This window comes from Dendrobates tinctorius, unplaced genomic scaffold (genome assembly GCF_039654945.1).
Source record: "Dendrobates tinctorius isolate UK_male_01 unplaced genomic scaffold, ASM3965494v1 ptg000214l, whole genome shotgun sequence".
Classification (NCBI taxonomy): Eukaryota; Metazoa; Chordata; class Amphibia; order Anura; family Dendrobatidae; genus Dendrobates; species Dendrobates tinctorius.
This window is the reverse complement of record NW_027361881.1, coordinates 5,407,484-5,429,776: the sequence shown is the minus strand read 5'-3', so window position 1 is coordinate 5,429,776 and position 22,293 is coordinate 5,407,484. Positions and strand designations below refer to the sequence as shown.

At 55.1% G+C, this 22,293-nt stretch overlaps 1 protein-coding gene across 1 annotated transcript in view; it reads right to left on the bottom strand.

Annotated features, from left to right (window-relative positions):
* ZNRF1 (zinc and ring finger 1) overlaps positions 1–19,281 on the bottom strand; it is a 35,780-nt gene extending 16,499 nt beyond the window's left edge. The window contains exon 1 of the mRNA XM_073554965.1: positions 18,714–19,281. Coding sequence (XP_073411066.1) covers positions 18,714–19,026 — 313 coding nt within the window. The 5' untranslated portion in view covers positions 19,027–19,281. The remainder of the gene's footprint in view (positions 1–18,713) is intronic.
* Between the last annotated feature and the right edge of the window lie 3,012 nt (positions 19,282–22,293).

Sequence of the window (22,293 nt, the reverse complement as noted above, 5' to 3'; positions counted from 1 at the left end):
AAGATTGTGAGCCCTCGCGGGCAGGGTCCTCTCTCCTCCTGTACCAGTTATGACTTGTATTGTTTAAGATTATTGTACTTGTTTTTATGTATACCCCCCTCACATGTAAAGCGCCATGGAATAAATGGCGCTATAACAATAAATAATAATAATAATAATAATAATAATATTATACTCCAGAGCTGCACTCACTATTCTGCTGGTGCAGTCACTGTGTACATACATTACATTACTGATCCTGAGTTACCTCCTGTATTATACTCCAGAGCAGCGCTCACTATTCTGCTGGTGCAGTCACTGTGTACATACATTACATTACTGATCCTGAGTTACATCCTGTATTATACTCCAGAGCTGCACTCACTATTCTGCTGGTGCAGTCACTGTGTACATACATTACATTACTGATCCTGAGTTACATCCTGTATTATACTCCAGAGCTGCACTCACTATTCTGCTGGTGCAGTCACTGTGTACATACATTACATTACTGATCCTGAGTTACCTCCTGTATTATACTCCAGAGCTGCACTCACTATTCTGCTGGTGCAGTCACTGTGTACATACATTACATTACTGATCCTGAGTTACATCCTGTATTATACTCCAGAGCTGCACTCACTATTCTGCTGGTGCAGTCACTGTGTACATACATTACATTACTGATCCTGAGTTACCTCCTGTATTATACCCCAGAGCTGCACTCACTATTCTGCTGGTGCAGTCACTGTGTACATACATTACATTACTGATCCTGTGTTACCTCCTGTATTATACCCCAGAGCTGCACTCACTATTCTGCTGGTGCAATCACTGTGTACATACATTACATTACTGATCCTGAGTTACATCCTGTATTATACTCCGGAGCTGCACTCACTATTCTGCTGGTGCAGTCACTGTGTACATACATTACATTACTGATCCTGAGTTACATCCTGTATTATACTCCAGAGCTGCACTTACTATTCTGCTGGTGCAGTCACTGTGTACATACATTACATTACTGATCCTGTGTTACCTCCTGTATTATACCCCAGAGCTGCACTCACTATTCTGCTGGTGCAGTCACTGTGTACATACATTACTGATCCTGAGTTACACCCTGTATTATACTCGAGAGCTGCACTCACTATTCTGCTGGTGCAGTCACTGTGTGCATACATTACTGATCCTGAGTTACATCCTGTATTATACTCCAGAGCTGCGCTCACTATTCTGCTGGTGCAGTCACTGTGTGCATACATTACTGATCCTGAGTTACATCCTGTATTATACTCCAGAGCTGCACTCACTATTCTGCTGGTGCAGTCACTGTGTACATACAACTGAAAAGCCTCATTCCTGCTTCTGGGTACAGTGACATGCTGGCAGCCCCCTACCAGTGCCATGCGGGGGCTCTAGGGTCGCTCAGGTTGACTTTCAATCCTCCCATCTAATTACTGCACAGATCAGCCTCAGCACCTGACCAATAGCCACTCATCCCAATACTTGCAGAATGTGAAGACCCTGCAGGTGAACTGCCCCTTTAATTGGCACCAAGACAAAGAGGCGTCCTGACCCGGCGAGCAGCTAAAACGTACGAGGAGACACATGAAAGTGGAGCACAGTGTGACGGAGCGGATCAGTGTCAGCTCTCCCAGCCCCCCCATCTCTCGGCTGTTTCGCCCCCAGGCAGATTCCTGCTCTGTTCCATCTCTGGAGCATCCAATTCATCACATCCTTATTGTTCTGGATCGCTCAGTTTAGCAGAACTAACACCTCTGCCTCGGGGAGCAGACAATGCAGATGACCGCCAGCGCCCGTCCCAAACAGGCCCACTGCCACCGCCAGCGCCTGTCCCGCACAGCCTCGCCACCAGTACCCGTCCCACGCAGCCCGGCCACTAGTACCCGTCCCACACAGCCCCACTGCCACCAGTGCCCGTCCCACACAGCCCCACTGCCACCGCCAGTGCCCGTCCCGCACAGCCTCGCCACCAGTGCCCATCCCACATAGCCCCACTGCCACCGCCAGTGCCCATCCCACACAGCCCCACTGCCACCGCCACCGCCCGTCCCGCACAGCCCCACTGCCACAGCCAGTACCCGTCCCGCACAGCCTCGCCACCAGTGCCCATCCCACACAGCCCCAATGCCACCGCCAGTGCCCGTCCCACACAGCCCCGCCACTAGTACCCGTCCCACACAGCCCCGCTGCCACCGCCAGTGCCCGTCCCGCACAGCCCCACTGCCACTGCCCGTCCCGCACAGCCTTGCCACCAGTGCCCGTCCCACACAACCCCGCTGCCACCGCCAGCGCCCGTCCCGTACAGCCTCGCCACCAGTGCCCGTCCCACACAGCCCCGCCACTAGTACCCGTCCCACACAGCCCCACTGCCACCGCCAGTCCCGTACAGCCTCGCCACCTGTGCCCGTCCCACACAGCCCCACTGCCACCGCCCGTCCCACACAGCCTCGCCACCATTGCCCGTCCCACACAGCCCCGCCACTAGTACCCGTCCAACTGCCAGCGCCCGTCCCACACAGCCTCGCCACCAGTGCCCGTCCCACACAGCCTCGCCACCAGTGCCCGCCCCACACAGCCCCGTCACCAGTGCCCGTCCAACTGCCAGTGCCCGTCCCACACAGCCTCGCCACCAGTGCCCGTCCCACACAGCCTCGCCACCAGTGCCCGTCCCACACGGCCTCGCCACCAGTGCCCGTCCCACACAGCCCCACTGCCACCACCAGGGCCCGTCCCACACAGCCTCGCCACCAGTGCCCGTCCCACACAGCCCCACTGCCGCCACCAGCGCCCGTCCTGCACAGCCCCACTGCCACCACCGCCAGTGCCCATCCTGCACAGCCCCACTGCCACCATCAGTGCCCGTTGCGCACAGCCCCACTGCCGCCGCCAGTGCCCGTCCCACACAGCCTCGCCACCAGTGCCCGTCCCACACAGCCTCGCCACCAGTGCCTGTCCCACACAGCCTCGCCACCAGTGCCCGTCCCACACAGCCTCGCCACCAGTGCCTGTCCCACACAGCCTCGCCACCAGTGCCTGTCCCACACAGCCCCACTGCCGCCACCAGCGCCCGTCCCACACAGCCCCACTGCAGGGACCAGCACCCGTCCCGCACAGCCCCGCCACCACCGCCAGTGCCCATCCTACACAGCCCCACTGCCGCCGCCAGTGCCCGTCGCGCACAGCCCCACTGCCGCCGCCAGTGCCCGTCGCGCACAGCCCCACTGCCGCCGCCAGTGCCCGTCGCGCACAGCCCCGCCACAAGTACCCGTCCCACACAGCCCCGGCGCCACCGCCAGTGCCCGTCGCGCACAGCCCCACTGCCACCGCCAGTGCCCGTCGTGCACAGCCCCACTGCCACCGCCAGTGCCCGTCGCGCACAGCCCCGCTGCCGCCGCCAGTGCCCGCCCCATCTTCGGGCTTGCCTGTGCTATTCCAAGTGAGCAGTACCACGCACATGTCGACAGCACAGGGATCCTGGCCATCATCTGCCACCGGAGCATCGTTTGCGCTCACCTACTGATGTGGAAGCGACAATCACCTTCACACTCTGTGATTGCACAGTTGTCGCCGCCCCTCCCCCACTTTAGCCCCACTGAAGAGTAATAGGATTTCTCCTGAGCTGGGGGCTGAAGGTGCAAAAGAGGACTGAAGATTAACACTGGGAAATAAGGATGCAGCCCCACAGGAGGGGCTTCACGGCTGCAGCTCACCATCCTACACCCTACTACAGAGCACTGCGGGGGGCTTTATAATGGAAAGGTGGGGGTCCAGAGGTAAAAACACAGGATTACAGAAACCACCACTGAACAGGAAAAGAATCCAAACCTGCTACTAAATCCAACTGCAAAGATGGACAAAGATCTGCACAAAGCAGGGGGCACAACTGCTACCCCCCCATGCCATCTGTTACTATGAACAGACTGTCCCCCACTACTCAGCAGCCCTTCTTAGCCCAAACATTGGGGACAATGCCACCTACAGCATCACCTCTTAGCCCATACACTGCGGACAATGTCCCCTACGCCCCTCCAGCGCCACCTCTTAGCCCATATATAGGGGACGATGCCCCCCGTCCCTCCAGCGCCACCTCTTAACCCACATATAGGGGACGATGCCCCCCCGTCCCTCCAGCGCCACCTCTTAGCCCATATATAGGGGACGATGCCCCCCATGCCCCTCCAGCGCCACCTCTTAGCCCATATATAGGGAACGATGCCCCCCATGCCCCTCCAGCGCCACCTCTTAGCCCATATATAGGGGACGATGCCCCCCATGCCCCTCCAGCGTCACCTCTTAGCCCATATATAGGGGACGATGCCCCCCGTCCCTCCAGCGCCACCTCTTAGCCCACATATAGGGGACGATGCCCCCCGTCCCTCCAGCGCCACCTCTTAGCCCATATATAGGGGACGATGCCCCCCATGCCCCTCCAGCGTCACCTCTTAAACCATAGAGGACGATGCCCCCCGTCCCTCCAGCGCCACCTCGTAGCCCATATATAGAGGACGATACCCCCCATGTCCCTCCAGCGTCACCTCTTAGCCCATACACTGCGGACGATGCCCCCTCCGCCCCTCCAGCGCCACCCCTCTTAGCCCATATATAGGGGACGATGCCCCCCATGCCCCTCCAGCGTCACCTCTTAGCCCATATATAGGGAACGATGCCCCCTCCGTCCCTCAAGCGTCACCTCTTAGCCCATATATAGGGAACGATGCCCCCTCCGTCCCTCCAGCGTCACCTCTTAGCTCATATATAGGGAACGATGCCCCCTATGTCCCTCCAGCGTCACCTCTTAGCTCATATATAGGGGACGATGCCCCCTATGTCCCTCCAGAGTCACCTCTTAGCCCATATATAGGGGACGATGCCCCCTCCGTCCCTCCAGCGTCACCTCTCAGCCCATATATAGGGGACGATGCCCCCTCCGTCCCTCCAGCGTCACCTCTTAGCTCATATATAGGGGATGATGCCCCCTATGTCCCTCCAGCGTCACCTCTTAGCTCATATATAGGGGACAATGCCCCCTATGTCCCTCCAGCATCAACTCTTAGCCCATATATAGGGGACGATGCCCCCCCCGTCCCTCCAGCGCCACCTCTTAGCCCATATATAGGGGACGATGCCCCCCATGCCCCTCCAGCGTCACCTCTTAGCCCATATATAGGGGACGATGCCCCCCCGTCTCTCCAGCGTCACCTCTTAACCCACATATAGAGGACGATACCCCCCATGTCCCTCCAGCGTCACCTCTTAGCCCATACACTGCGGACGATGCCCCCTCCGCCCCTCCAGCGCCACCCCTCTTAGCCCATATATAGGGAACGATGCCCCCTCCGTCCCTCCAGCGTCACCTCTTAGCTCATATATAGGGAACGATGCCCCCTATGTCCCTCCAGCGTCACCTCTTAGCTCATATATAGGGGACGATGCCCCCTATGTCCCTCCAGAGTCACCTCTTAGCCCATATATAGGGGACGATGCCCCCTCCGTCCCTCCAGCGTCACCTCTCAGCCCATATATAGGGGACGATGCCCCCTCCGTCCCTCCAGCGTCACCTCTTAGCTCATATATAGGGGATGATGCCCCCTATGTCCCTCCAGCGTCACCTCTTAGCTCATATATAGGGGACAATGCCCCCTATGTCCCTCCAGCATCAACTCTTAGCCCATATATAGGGGACGATGCCCCCCCCGTCCCTCCAGCGCCACCTCTTAGCCCATATATAGGGGACGATGCCCCCCATGCCCCTCCAGCGTCACCTCTTAGCCCATATATAGGGGACGATGCCCCCCCGTCTCTCCAGCGTCACCTCTTAGCCCATATATAGGGGACGATGCCCCCCATGCCCCTCCAGCGTCACCTCTTAGCCCACATATAGGGGACTATGCCCCCTCCGTCCCTCCAGCGTCACCTCTTAGCCCATATATTGGGGACGATGCCCCCTCCGTCCCTGCAGTGTCACCTCTCAGCCCATATATTGGGGACAATACCCCCTGCGCCCCTCCAGTGTCAGATCTCAGCCCATATATTGGGGTTGATTACCCCCGTCCCTCCAGCGTCACCTCTCAGCCCATATATTGGGGATGATGCCCCCCTGCGCCCCTCCAGCGTCCCCTCTCAGCCCATATATAGGGGATGATGCCCCCCTCCGTCCCTCCAGCGTCCCCTCTCAGCCCATATATTGGGGATGATGCCCCCTGCGCCCCTCCAGCGTCCCCTCAGCCCATATATTGGGGACGATGCCCCCTGCGCACCTCCAGCGTCCCCTCTCAGCCCATATATTGGGGACGATCCCCCTACGCCCCTCAAGCGTCCCCTCTCAGCCCATATATTGGGGATGATGCCCCCCTCCGTCCCTCCAGCGTCCCCTCTCAGCCCATATATAGGGGATGATGCCCCCCTCCGTCCCTCCAGCGTCCCCTCTCAGCCCATATATTGGGGACGATGCCCCCTGCGCCCCTCCAGAGTCCCCTCAGCCCATATATTGGGGACGATGCCCCCTGCTCCCCTCCAGCATCCCCTCTCAGCCCATATATTGGGGACGATCCCCCTACGCCCCTCCAGCGTCCCCTCTCAGCCCATATATTGGGGATGATGCCCCCCCTGCGCCCCCTCTCAGCCCATATATAGGGGATGATGCCCCCCTCCGTCCCTCCAGCGTCCCCTCTCAGCCCATATATTGGGGACGATGCCCCCTGCGCCCCTCCAGCGTCCCCTCTCAGCCCATATATTGGGGACGATCCCCCTACGCCCCTCCAGCGTCCCCTCTCAGCCCATATATTGGGGATGATGCCCCCTCCGTCCCTGCAGTGTCACTTCTCAGCCCATATATTGGGGACGATGCCCCCTGCGCCCCCTCAGCCCATATATTGGGGACGATGCCTCAGCGTCACTCTGCATTCTGGAGAGCCTCCGCTCTATGAGTGAGGAGTCCCGTCTGCTGCCAGACTAACGCCCCGCGAGCTGCAGATTCGCCTCCAGGTTACACTGATGGGGCAGATATACAGGTTGTGAGGGACTTTACCTGCAAATCCACCCCTGGAGGTCTCAGAAGGGGGAACCTCGGCCATTAATATGCCCTTCAGCCCGGACCACCTCCGTATAGGAAAAGCAGGCGAGAGATGTAATCGCCCTTCACATGCACATTCTACTTTATGGAAAATAGTCAAGGGCAGCGGTTAAAATTAGCCGGAAGACACCTGTTCATTTAGCAGCCAATCTCCCCCTCCCCCCAGCAGCGCCGGCCCGGACTCCAGACCCCGGCACTCTGGAAGTCAACTTGACTTTTGCAGTCGCCAAGACGAGTCTATTGTGGCGGATGGACCCCATATAGAGATGCTGGATGACGGCACTGACCCCGCTCATATACAGGGGGGCTTGGTGCACAATAAGGTGTCAGCCAGCACAATGCTGCTGCAGAATTGCGATTACAGCTCTGGATGCAATGCAAAAAAATCAGCAGACGTAACAAATTGAGGCATTGTCCTGAAGCTAAACTCCATCTTCAGCCTTGATGTCACACTCTCCTCCTGCTGCTGGGCAGCGGCACAAAGCTGATCACTCTCTGCTATCAGCAATCTCCAGCCAGGAAGAGTTTAATGATGCTCCTCCACAGGCTGAGAGTACCTCCCCCATGATCACTACTGACTGCACCAGCAAAATAGTGAGTGCAGCTCTGGAGTATAATACAGGATGCAACTCAGGATCAGTAATGTAATGTATGTCCACAGTGACAGCACCAGCAGAATAGTGAGTGCAGCTCTGGGGTATAATACAGGATGATGTAACTCAGGATCAGTAATGTATGTCCATAGTGAGTGCAGCTCTGGAGTATAATACAGGAGGTAACTCAGGATCAGTAATGTATTATACCCCAGAGCTGCACTCACTATTCTGCTGGTGCAGTCACTGTGTACATAAATTACATTACTGATCCTGAGTTACACCCTGTATTATACCCCAGAGCTGCACTCACTATTCTGCTGGTGCAGTCACTGTGTACATACATTACTGATCCTGAGTTACCTCCTGTATTATACTCCAGAGCTGCACTCACTATTCTGCTGGTGCAGTCACTGTGTAAATACATTACTGATCCTGAGTTACCTCCTGTATTATACCCCATAGCTGCACTCACTATTCTGCTGGTGCAGTCACTGTGTACATACATTACATTACTGATCCTGAGTTACCTCCTGTATTATACTCCAGAGCTGCACTCACTATTCTGCTGGTGGAGTCACTGTGTACATACATTACTGATCCTGAGTTACCTCCTGTATTATACTCCAGAGCTGCACTCACTATTCTGCTGGTGCAGTCACTGTGTACATACATTACATTACTGATCCTGAGTTACATCCTGTATTATACCCCAGAGCTGCACTCACTATTCTGCTGGTGCAGTCACTGTGTACATACATTACTGATACTGAGTTACATCCTGTATTATTCCCCAGAGCTGCACTCACTATTCTGCTGGTGCAGTCAGTGTGTACATACATTACATTACTGATCCTGAGTTACCTCCTGTATTATACCCCAGAGCTGCACTCACTATTCTGCTGGTGCAGTCACTGTGTACATACATTACTGATCCGGAGTTACATTCTGTATTATACTCCAGAGCTGCACTCACTATTCTGCTGGTGTAGTCACTGTGTACATACAGGATGTAACTCAGGATCAGTAATGTAATGTATGTACACAGTGACTGCACCAGTAGAATAGTGAGTGCAGCTCTGGGGTATAATACAGGATGTAACTCAGGATCAGTAATGTATGTACACAGTGACTGCACCAGCAGAATAGTGAGCGCAGTTCTGGAGTATAATACAGGATGTAACTCAGGATCAGTAATGTAATGTATATACACAGTGACTGCACCAGCAGAATAGTGAGTGCAGCTCTGGGGTATAATACAGGATATTACTCAGGATCAGTAATGTAATATATGTACACAGTGACTGCACCAGCAGAATAGTAAGTGCAGCTCTGGGGTATAATACAGGATATTACTCAGGATCAGTAATGTAATGTATGTACACAGTGACTGCACCAGTAGAATAGTAAGTGCAGCTCTGGAGTATAATACAGGATGTAACTCAGGATCAGTAATGTATGTACACAGTGACTGCACCAGCAGAATAGTGAGCGCAGCTCTGGAGTATAATACAGGATGTAACTCAGGACCAGTAATGTAATGTATGTACACAGTGACTGCACCAGCAGAATAGTGAGTGCAGCTCTGGGGTATAATACAGGATGTAACTCAGGATCAGTAATGTAATGTATGTACACAGTGACTGCACCAGCAGAATAGTGAGTGCAGCTCTGGAGTATAATACAGGATGTAACTCAGGATCAGTAATGTAATGTATGAACACAGTGACTGCACCAGTAGAATAGTGAGTGCAGCTCTGGGGTATAATACAGGATATTACTCAGGATCAGTAATGTAATGTATGTACACAGTGACTGCACCAGCAGAATAGTGAGTGCAGCTCTGGAGTATAATACAGGATGTAACTCAGGATCAGTAATGTATGTACACAGTGCCTGCACCAGCAGAATAGTGAGTGCAGCTCTGGAGTATAATACAGGATGTAACTCAGGATCAGTAATGTATGTACACAGTGACTGCACCAGCAGAATAGTGAGCGCAGCTCTGGAGTATAATACAGGATGTAACTCAGGATCAGTAATGTAATGTATGTACACAGTGACTGCACCAGCAGAATAGTGAGTGCAGTTCTGGAGTATAATACAGGATGTAACTCAGGATCAGTAATGTATGTACACAGTGACTGCACCAGTAGAATAGCGAGTGCAGCTCTGGAGTATAATACAGGATGTAACTCAGGATCAGTAATGTATGTACACAGTGACTGCACCAGCAGAATAGTGAGTGCAGCTCTGAGGTATAATACAGGATATTACTCAGGATCAGTAATGTAATGTATGTACACACTGACTGCACCAGCAGAATAGTGAGTGCAGCTCTGGAGTATAATACAGGATGTAACTCAGGATCAGTAATGTAATGTATGTCCACAGTGACTGCACCAGCAGAATAGTGAGTGCAGTTCTGGAGTATAATACAGGATGTAACTCAGGATCAGTAATGTATGTACACAGTGACTGCACCAGTAGAATAGCGAGTGCAGCTCTGGAGTATAATACAGGATGTAACTCAGGATCAGTAATGTATGTACACAGTGACTGCACCAGCAGAATAGTGAGTGCAGCTTTGGGGTATAATACAGGATATTACTCAGGATCAGTAATGTAATGTATGTACACAGTGACTGCACCAGCAGAATAGTGAGTGCAGCTCTGGAGTATAATACAGGATGTAACTCAGGATCAGTAATGTATGTACACAGTGACTGCACCAGCAGAATAGTGAGCGCAGCTCTGGAGTATAATACAGGATGTAACTCAGGACCAGTAATGTATGTACACAGTGACTGCACCAGCAGAATAGTGAGCGCAGTTCTGGAGTATAATACAGGATGTAACTCAGGATCAGTAATGTATGTACACAGTGACTGCACCAGCAGAATAGTGAGTGCAGCTCTGGAGTATAATACTGGATGTAACTCAGGATCAGTAATGTATGTACACAGTGACTGCACTAGCATTATAGTGAGTGCAGCTCTGGAGTATAATACAGGATGTAACTCAGGATCAGTAATGTATGTACACAGTGACTGCACCAGCAGAATAGTGAGTGCAGCTCTGGAGTATAATACAGGATGTAACTCAGGATCAGTAATGTAATGTATGTACACAGTGACTGCACCAGCAGAATAGTGAGTGCAGCTCTGGAGTATAATACAGGATGTAACTCAGGATCAGTAATGTACGTACACAGTGACTGCACCAGCAGAATAGTGAGCGCAGCTCTGGAGTATAATACAGGATGTAACTCAGGATCAGTAATGTAATGTATGTACACAGTGACTGCACCAGCAGAATAGTGAGTGCAGCTCTGGAGTATAATACAGGATGTAACTCAGGATCAGTAATGTACGTACACAGTGACTGCACCAGCAGAATAGTGAGCGCAGCTCTGGAGTATAATACAGGATGTAACTCAGGACCAGTAATGTAATGTATGTACACAGTGACTGCACCAGCAGAATAGTGAGTGCAGTTCTGGAGTATAATACAGGATCAGTAATGTATGTACACAGTGACTGCACCAGCAGAATAGTGAGCGCAGCTCTGGAGTATAATACAGGATGTAACTCAGGATCAGTAATGTAATGTATGTACACAGTGACTGCACCAGCAGAATAGTGAGTGCAGTTCTGGAGTATAATACAGGAGGTAACTCAGGATCAGTAATGTAATGTATGTACACAGTGACTGCACCAGCAGAATAGTGAGTGCAGCTCTGGAGTATAATACAGGATGTAACTCAGGATCAGTAATGTATGTACACAGTGACTGCACCAGCAGAATAGTGAGTGCAGCTCTGGGGTATAATACAGGATGTAACTCAGGATCAGTAATGTATGTACACAGTGACTGCACCAGTAGAATAGCGAGTGCAGCTCTGGAGTACAATACAGGATGTAACTCAGGATCAGTAATGTATGTACACAGTGACTGCACCAGCAGAATAGTGAGTGCAGCTCTGGAGTATAATACAGGATGTAACTCAGGATCAGTAATGTAATGTACACAGTGACTGCACCAGCAGAATAGTGAGTGCAGCTCTGGAGTATAATACAGGATGTAACTCAGGATCAGTAATGTAATGTATGTACACAGTGACTGCACCAGCAGAATAGTGAGTGAAGCTCTGGAGTATAATACAGGATGTAACTCAGGATCAGTAATGTAATGTATGTACACAGTGACTGCACCAGCAGAATAGTGAGTGCAGCTCTGGAGTATAATACAGGAGGTAACTCAGGATCAGTAATGTATGTAGAAAGTAAAAGACCACAAAATCATCATCATTTCTTACACCCCACTGGCTCACAGGATGTATTTTACATGAAAATAAGTGGCTGCCAAACATCATTGGGGGCTGAGTATCTCCAGGGGAAGCGCTGGATCATACAGAGAATGTAACCGTCTCATGCACTGTGATATCACAAGTGTAGGGTTGATCTCTGCTGAGGTGTACGGCGGCTCTCAGTACATGTAATCTGCCAGGAAACCACAACGTAGCGCTCACATTAATCTGCTCGACCACAGGTGCTGCAAACTCACCACAACCTGAATGCAGCACTTCACGACCACAGGCCTAATCACACAGCAATCCAGGGGAGCGGGGGGCAACTGGGGCCAAAACACGGAAACTGGAGGGTCAAACACAAGCAGGAAAAGCTGACAACAGAAAACACAAGACTATTCAAGCGCAGGTGGCCTGGCTCCTGAAGTACAGTAAGGACGCTTGCAATGAATGTTGGGGAGCGGCCATATTTGGGGGTTCCTTTATGACAAACACTCTGGTCTTTCCTATGCAGCTCTACAGCTCGCAGCATGGCCGGACGTTACAGAGACTCCACCAATCTGGGTGGACGAGCCGCTGACATACTGGAGCCGTGATGCATGCGACGCCTCGCTGAGTCCCGGTGATTGGTATGCAGGACATCCATGACGTCGCCTGCAGGTGAGGAGACCAACACAAACCGGCACAAGTCCGCGCGCCCCAGTGGTGGTCACCACAGGTGAGGAGACCAACACAAAGCGGCACAAGTCCTCGCGCCCCAGTGGTGGTCACCACAGGTGAGGAGACCAACACAAACCGGCACAAGCCCTCGCGCCCCAGTGGTGGTCACCACAGGTGAGGAGACCAACACAAAGCGGCACAAGTCCTCGCGCCCCAGTGGTTGTCACCACAGGTGAGGAGCCCAACACAAACCGGCACAAGCCCTCGCGCCCCAGGTGGTGGTCACCACAGGTGAGGAGACCAACACAAACCGGCACAAGCCCTCGCCCCCCAGTGGTGGTCATCACAGGTGAGGAGACCAACACAAACCGGCACAAGCCCTCGCTCCCCAGTGGTGGTCACCACAGGTGAGGAGCCCAACACAAACCGGCACAAGCCCTCGCGCCCCAGGTGGTGGTCACCACAGGTGAGGAGACCAACACAAACCGGCACAAGCCCTCGCGCCCCAGTGGTGGTCACCACAGGTGAGGAGCCCAACACAAACCGGCACAAGCCCTCGCTCCCCAGTGGTGGTCACCACAGGTGAGGAGACCAACAGAAACCGGCACAAGCCCTCGCGCCCCAGTGGTGGTCACCACAGGTGAGGAGACCAACACAAAGCGGCACAAGTCCTCGCGCCCCAGTGGTGGTCACCACAGGTGAGGAGACCAACACAAAGCGGCACAAGTCCTCACGCCCCAGTGGTGGTCACCACAGGTGAGGAGCCCAACACAAACCGGCACAAGCCCTCGCGCCCCAGTGGTGGTCACCACAGGTGAGGAGACCAACACAAACCGGCACAAGCCCTCGCGCCCCAGGTGGTGGTCACCACAGGTGAGGAGCCCAACACAAACCGGCACAAGCCCTCGCTCCCCAGTGGTGGTCACCACAGGTGAGGAGACCAACAGAAACCGGCACAAGCCCTCGCGCCCCAGTGGTGGTCACCACAGGTGAGGAGACCAACACAAAGCGGCACAAGTCCTCGCGCCCCAGTGGTGGTCACCACAGGTGAGGAGACCAACACAAAGCGGCACAAGTCCTCGCGCCCCAGTGGTGGTCACCACAGGTGAGGAGCCCAACACAAACCGGCACAAGCCCTCGCGCCCCAGTGGTGGTCACCACAGGTGAGGAGACCAACACAAACCGGCACAAGCCCTCGCGCCCCAGTGGTGGTCACCACAGGTGAGGAGACCAACACAAACTGGCACAAGCCCTCGCGCCCCAGTGGTGGTCACCACAGGTGAGGAGACCAACACAAAGCGGCACAAGTCCTCGCGCCCCAGTGGTGGTCACCACAGGTGAGGAGCCCAACACAAACCGGCACAAGCCCTCGCGCCCCAGTGGTGGTCACCACAGGTGAGGAGCCCAACACAAACCGGCACAAGCCCTCGCGCCCCAGTGGTGGTCACCACAGGTGAGGAGACCAACACAAACTGGCACAAGCCCTCGCGCCCCAGTGGTGGTCACCACAGGTGAGGAGACCAACACAAAGCGGCACAAGTCCTCGCGCCCCAGTGGTGGTCACCACAGGTGAGGAGCCCAACACAAACCGGCACAAGCCCTCGCGCCCCAGTGGTGGTCACCACAGGTGAGGAGCCCAACACAAACCGGCACAAGCCCTCGCGCCCCAGTGGTGGTCACCACAGGTGAGGAGCCCAACACAAACCGGCACAAGCCCTCGCGCCCCAGTGGTGGTCACCACAGGTGAGGAGACCAACACAAACCGGCACAAGCCCTCGCCCCCCAGTGGTGGTCATCACAGGTGAGGAGACCAACACAAACCGGCACAAGCCCTCGCGCCCCAGGTGGTGGTCACCACAGGTGAGGAGACCAACACAAACCGGCACAAGCCCTCGCGCCCCAGTGGTGGTCACCACAGGTGAGGAGCCAAACACAAACCGGCACAAGCCCTCGCGCCCCAGTGGTGGTCACCACAGGTGAGGAGACCAACACAAACCGGCACAAGCCCTCGCGCCCCAGTGGTGGTCACCACAGGTGAGGAGACCAACACAAACCGGCACAAGCCCTCGCGCCCCAGTGGTGGTCACCAGCAGCTCTTCCTTTTCCTTTGGAGAACTCTCAGATTACAAATGTCATCCATGTCTCACCGATGAAGAACGCCAAGTTCTAGAAATGCTCGAACTTTCAGAAGATGGATCTGGAGCAGAAAAGTCTTTGGAATGGAAACCCGACCTGGTGCTTCAGCTCCTCAACGATTAAGGACTCTGCTTCCAGTCAGTGAATGACACAATGTAGCAAACAGTGTTACAATTGCATCCAGCCTGGACCCCAGACTGACACAATGTAGCAAACCGTGGCAGAGAGACGACAACAGCAAGCAGAGGTCCGGACAAGAGCGAGAGACGACAACCAACAGCAAGCAGAGGTCCGGACAAGAGCGAGAGACGACAACCAACAGCAAGCAGAGGTCCGGACAAGAGCGAGAGACGACAACCAACAGCAAGCAGAGCTCCGGACAAGAGCGAGAGACGACAACCAACAGCAAGCAGAGCTCCGGACAAGAGCGAGAGACGACAACCAACAGCAAGCAGAGCTCCGGACAAGAGCGAGAGACGACAACCAACAGCAAGCAGAGCTCCGGACAAGAGCGAGAGACGACAACCAACAGCAAGCAGAGCTCCGGACAAGAGCGAGAGACGACAACCAACAGCAAGCAGAGCTCCGGACAAGAGCGAGAGACGACAACCAACAGCAAGCAGAGCTCCGGACAAGAGCGAGAGACGACAACCAACAGCAAGCAGAGCTCCGGACAAGAGCGAGAGAAGACAACCAACAGCAAGCAGAGCTCCGGAAAAGAGCGAGAGACGACAACCAACAGCAAGCAGAGCTCCGGAAAAGAGCGAGAGACGACAACCAACAGCAAGCAGAGCTCCGGAAAAGAGCGAGAGACGACAACCAACAGCAAGCAGAGCTCCGGAAAAGAGCGAGAGACGACAACCAACAGCAAGCAGAGCTCCGGAAAAGAGCGAGAGACGACAACCAACAGCAAGCAGAGCTCCGGAAAAGAGCGAGAGACGACAACCAACAGCAAGCAGAGCTCCGGACAAGAGCGAGAGACGAAAACTAACAGCAAGCAGAAATCCAGAAAAGTGCGAGCGACGACAACTAACAGCAAGCAGAGCTCCGGAAAAGAGCGAGAAATGACAACAGCAAGCTGAGTTCCAGCAAAGTGCGAGAGACAACAACCAACATCAAGCAGAGCTTCAGAAAAGTGCCAGAGGCAACAACCAACATCAAGCAGAGCTTCAGAAAAGAACGAGAAATGACAACTAACAGCAATCAGAGCTCCGGAAAAGTGCGAGAGACGACAACCAACATCAAGCAGAGCTTCAGAAAAGTGCCAGAGGCGACAACAGCAAGCAGAGCTCCGGAAAAGAGTGAGAGACGACAACCAACAGCAAGCAGAGCTCCGGAAAAGAGCGAGAGACGACAACCAACAGCAAGCAGAGCTCCGGACAAGAGTGAGAGACGACAACCAACAGCAAGCAGAGCTCCGGACAAGAGCGAGAGACGACAACCAACAGCAAGCAGAGCTCCGGACAAGAGCGAGAGACGACAACCAACAGCGAGAGACGACAACCAACAGCAAGCACAGCTCCGGACAAGAGCGAGAGACGACAACCAACAGCAAGCAGAGCTCCGGACAAGAGCGAGAAACAACAACAGTCTTGGAGAAGCTGCCTCGCTTTTCCTACTGTATATCATCTGATAATACTTGGCATGACGCCCGATATCACTGCTCTTCTCCCCCCGGTATTTGCTCTACTGGTGGTCTCCTCGCTGTGGCTATAGGGTTACTCAGGCACATCCTTATTGAGCACCTTGAAGCCATCACCTGGGGGGCTCAGCCCAGTTGGGCCATGTTTTGGGATGATGCGCACAGCGGGTACAGGAGGAGGGAGGCACGGAAGGAAGAGGGAAGACATGAAAGGTGCTGAACAGAGGGGCACTGAGCTCACAGAACAGGTAGGTGAGAGGCACAAGGTCTGTAGGAAAGGAAGGTGAGGGGTCACTGCAGAAGGCACTAGTGGATGGACACCCAGTATTAGGGGGCATGAGGTGGGCAGGACAGGTAAGTGGTGGGCACCAAATGAGTATGGCTGGTAAAAAGGCACAGGATCTATATTCCATGCTGGTGTGGGAACGCGGTAATGGGGGGGAACAAGATCAGGTGTCAGGGTGGGCAGTAGAAGCAGATATTGGGGCAGGTCAGAAAGGCAGGGGTACAGGGCAGGTAGGACAGGTAGTTGGGGGCACAGTATTAGGGATGGGACAGCAAAGTGACAGTATTGGGGGCACACACAATATGAGGGGAAATCACACGAATATGTGTGTCACAGAGTCAGAGGTCAATCACACACCATCACTATGGGGTCTCAGGCACTCACCGCTCGGAGGGGGTCACACCATTATTGGGGGTCCCCCAGCACTCACCATCACTATGGGGTCTCAGGCACTCACTGGTCTAGGGAGGGGGGGGCACTCACCATCACTATGGGGTCTCAGGCACTCACTGCTCTAGGGAGGGGGGGGGCACACACCATCACTATAGGGTCTCAGGCACTCACCGCTCTGGGGGGGGGGTCACAGACCATCACTATGGGGTCTCAGGCACTCACCGCTCTGGGGGGGGTCACAGACCATCACTATGGGGTCTCAGGCACTCACCGCTCTGGGGGGGGGGGGTCACAGACCATCACTATGGGGTCTCAGGCACTCACCGCTCTGGGGGGGGGGTCACAGACCATCACTATGGGGTCTCAGGCACTCACCGCTCTGGGGGGGGGGGTCACAGACCATCACTATGGGGTCTCAGGCACTCACCGCTCTGGGGGGGGGGGTCACAGACCATCACTATGGGGTCTCAGGCACTCACCGCTCTAGGGGGGGGTCACAGACCATCACTATGGGGTCTCAGGCACTCACCGCTCTGGGGGGGGGGGTCACAGACCATCACTATGGGGTCTCAGGCACTCACCGCTCTGGGGGGGGGTCACAGACCATCACTATGGGGTCTCAGGCACTCACCGCTCTGGGGGGGGGGGTCACAGACCATCACTATGGGGTCTCAGGCACTCACCGCTCTGGGGGGGGGGGTCACAGACCATCACTATGGGGTCTCAGGCACTCACCGCTCTGGGGGGGGGTCACAGACCATCACTATGGGGTCTCAGGCACTCACCGCTCTGGGGGGGGGTCACACCATTATTAGGGGTCCCCCAGCACTCACCGCTCTGGGAGGGGGGTCACACGCCATTGTCGGGGGTCTCCCCGCACTCACCGCTACGGGGGGGGGGGTCGCACACCACTGTCGGGGGTCTCCCGGCACTCACCGCTCTGGGGGGGGGGGGGGGGTCACAGACCATCACTATGGGGTCTCAGGCACTCACCGCTCTGGGGGGGGGGTCACAGACCATCACTATGGGGTCTCAGGCACTCACCGCTCTGGGGGGGGGGTCACAGACCATCACTATGGGGTCTCAGGCACTCACCGCTCTGGGGGGGGGGTCACAGACCATCACTATGGGGTCTCAGGCACTCACCGCTCTGGGGGGGGGGTCACACCATTATTGGGGGTCCCCCAGCACTCACCGCTCTGGGGGGGGGTCACACCATTATTGGGGGTCCCCCAGCACTCACCGCTCTGGGGGGGGGTCACACCATTATTGGGGGTCCCCCAGCACTCACCGCTCTGGGGGGGGTCACACACGCCGTTATTGGGGGGGTCACACACCACTGTCGGGGGTCTCCCGGCACTCACCGCTCTGTGGGGGGTCACACACGCCATTATTGGGGGGGGTCACACACCATTGTCGGGGGTCTCCCGGCACTCACCGCTCTGGGGGGGGTCACACACGCCGTTATTGGGGGGGTCACACACCACTGTCGGGGGTCTCCCGGCACTCACCGCTCTGGGGGGGGGGGTCACACGCCACTGTCGGGGGTCTCCCGGCACTCACCGCTCTGGGGGGGGGTCACACGCCACTGTCGGGGGTCTCCCGGCACTCACCGCTCTGCGCTCCGATCCAGCGCGGCGCTAGCTGCAGGGTGTCGGTGAGGGAGGCCCGCGGGCCCAGGTACAGGCCTCCTCCTCCCCGCGGCTCCTCGGCTCCGGAGCTGCCGCCTCTCTCGGGCTCGGGTCGGTACAGGCTGAAGGGCAGCGCCGCCGCCGGGGGCTCCAGGCCGGACACGGAGCTCACCGAGCGGCTCCGCAGCCCCATGGCGCCGCCGGGCCGGTAGTGTCCGTAGTGTGAGGCCGGGGGCACAGCGCTGTCATCCGACGACACCCGGGCGCGGGCGGCCGAGCTCTGCTTCCCCCCCATGTGGAGGCTGCGGCGGGCGGAGGAGCAGCCGGCCTCCCCTCACATGTGCCCGGGCAGCGGCGGAGGCCTCCGGGGAGTCACCGGACTCTCACACTGCTCTCCGGGGTGACGGGCCCTCCAGACCCGGGCAGTCCATCCCGAGCTCCGCACTCACTGCGGCCTGCGCGCCCTCCGCTCCGCGCGACGATCCGCTGCTTCTGTCTGACGCGCCGCTTGTTGCCGGGCTGGAACAATGGCGCTGCCTAGTGCGCATGAGCGGCTCCGTCTCCCCTTACCATCTGTATTAACCCTTCACCCTCCACAATTCCATCTAAAGGCCGGTACCGCTCACAGCTGAGGCGCCGTCACAGTGTGCCAGGCTGGAAACTCCTGGGCACTGTGCACAGAACCAGGGGTCACACAGGATCAGATACAGCAGACAGGGTCACACAGGATCAGATACAGCAGACAGTGTCACACAGGATCAGATACAGCAGACAGGGTCACACAGGATCAGATACAGCAGACAGTGTCACACAGGATCAGATACAGCAGACAGGGTCACACAGGATCAGATACAGCAGACAGTGTCACACAGGATCAGATACAGCAGACAGGGTCACACAGGATCAGATACAGCAGACAGTGTCACACAGGATCAGATACAGCAGACAGGGTCACACAGGATCAGATACAGCAGACAGGGTCACACAGGATCAGATACAGCAGACAGGGTCACACAGGATCAGATACAGCAGACAGGGTCACACAGGATCAGATACAGCAGACAGGGTCACACAGGATCAGATACAGCAGACAGGGTCACACAGGATCAGATACAGCAGACAGGGTCACACAGGATCAGATACAGCAGACAGGGTCACACAGGATCAGATACAGCAGACAGGGTCACACAGGATCAGATACAGCAGACAGGGTCACACAGGATCAGATACAGCAGACAGGGTCACACAGGATCAGATACAGCAGACAGTGTCACACAGGATCAGATACAGCAGACAGTGTCACACAGGATCAGATACAGCAGACAGGGTCACACAGGATCAGATACAGCAGACAGGGTCACACAGGATCAGATACAGCAGACAGGGTCACACAGGATCAGATACAGCAGACAGGGTCACACAGGATCAGATACAGCAGACAGGGTCACACAGGATCAGATACAGCAGACAGGGTCACACAGGATCAGATACAGCAGACAGGGTCACACAGGATCAGATACAGCAGACAGGGTCACACAGGATCAGATACAGCAGACAGGGTCACACAGGATCAGATACAGCAGACAGGGTCACACAGGATCAGATACAGCAGACAGGGTCACACAGGATCAGATACAGCAGACAGGGTCACACAGGATCAGATACAGCAGACAGGGTCACACAGGATCAGATACAGCAGACAGGGTCACACAGGATCAGATACAGCAGACAGGGTCACACAGGATCAGATACAGCAGACAGGGTCACACAGGATCAGATACAGCAGACAGTGTCACACAGGATCAGATACAGCAGACAGTGTCACACAGGATCAGATACAGCAGACAGGGTCACACAGGATCAGATACAGCAGACAGGGTCACACAGGATCAGATACAGCAGACAGGGTCACACAGGATCAGATACAGCAGACAGGGTCACACAGGATCAGATACAGCAGACAGGGTCACACAGGATCAGATACAGCAGACAGGGTCACACAGGATCAGATACAGCAGACAGGGTCACACAGGATCAGATACAGCAGACAGGGTCACACAGGATCAGATACAGCAGACAGGGTCACACAGGAACAGATACAGCAGACAGGGTCACACAGGATCAGATACAGCAGACAGGGTCACACAGGATCAGATACAGCAGACAGGGTCACACAGGATCAGATACAGCAGACAGGGTCACACAGGATCAGATACAGCAGACAGGGTCACACAGGATCAGATACAGCAGACAGGGTCACACAGGATCAGATACAGCAGACAGGGTCACACAGGATCAGATACAGCAGACAGGGTCACACAGGATCAGATACAGCAGACAGTGTCACACAGGATCAGATACAGCAGACAGGGTCACACAGGATCAGATACAGCAGACAGGGTCACACAGGATCAGATACAGCAGACAGGGTCACACAGGATCAGATACAGCAGACAGGGTCACACAGGATCAGATACAGCAGACAGGGTCACACAGGATCAGATACAGCAGACAGGGTCACACAGGATCAGATACAGCAGACAGGGTCACACAGGATCAGATACAGCAGACAGGGTCACACAGGATCAGATACAGCAGACAGGGTCACACAGGATCAGATACAGCAGACAGGGTCACACAGGATCAGATACAGCAGACAGTGTCACACAGGATCAGATACAGCAGACAGGGTCACACAGGATCAGATACAGCAGACAGTGTCACACAGGATCAGATACAGCAGACAGGGTCACACAGGATCAGATACAGCAGACAGTGTCACACAGGATCAGATACAGCAGACAGGGTCACACAGGATCAGATACAGCAGACAGGGTCACACAGGATCAGATACAGCAGACAGGGTCACACAGGATCAGATACAGCAGACAGTGTCACACAGGATCAGATACAGCAGACAGGGTCACACAGGATCAGATACAGCAGACAGTGTCACACAGGATCAGATACAGCAGACAGTGTCACACAGGATCAGATACAGCAGACAGGGTCACACAGGATCAGATACAGCAGACAGGGTCACACAGGATCAGATACAGCAGACAGTGTCACACAGGATCAGATACAGCAGACAGGGTCACACAGGATCAGATACAGCAGACAGGGTCACACAGGATCAGATACAGCAGACAGGGTCACACAGGATCAGATACAGCAGTGTCACACAGGATCAGATACAGCAGACAGGGTCACACAGGATCAGATACAGCAGACAGGATCACACAGGATCAGATACAGCAGACAGGGTCACACAGGATCAGATACAGCAGACAGTGTCACACAGGATCAGATACAGCAGACAGGGTCACACAGGATCAGATACAGCAGACAGGATCACACAGGATCAGATACAGCAGACAGGGTCACACAGGATCAGATACAGCAGACAGGGTCACACAGGATCAGATACAGCAGACAGGGTCACACAGGATCAGATACAGCAGACAGGATCACACAGGATCAGATACAGCAGACAGGGTCACACAGGATCAGATACAGCAGACAGGATCACACAGGATCAGATACAGCAGACAGGGTCACA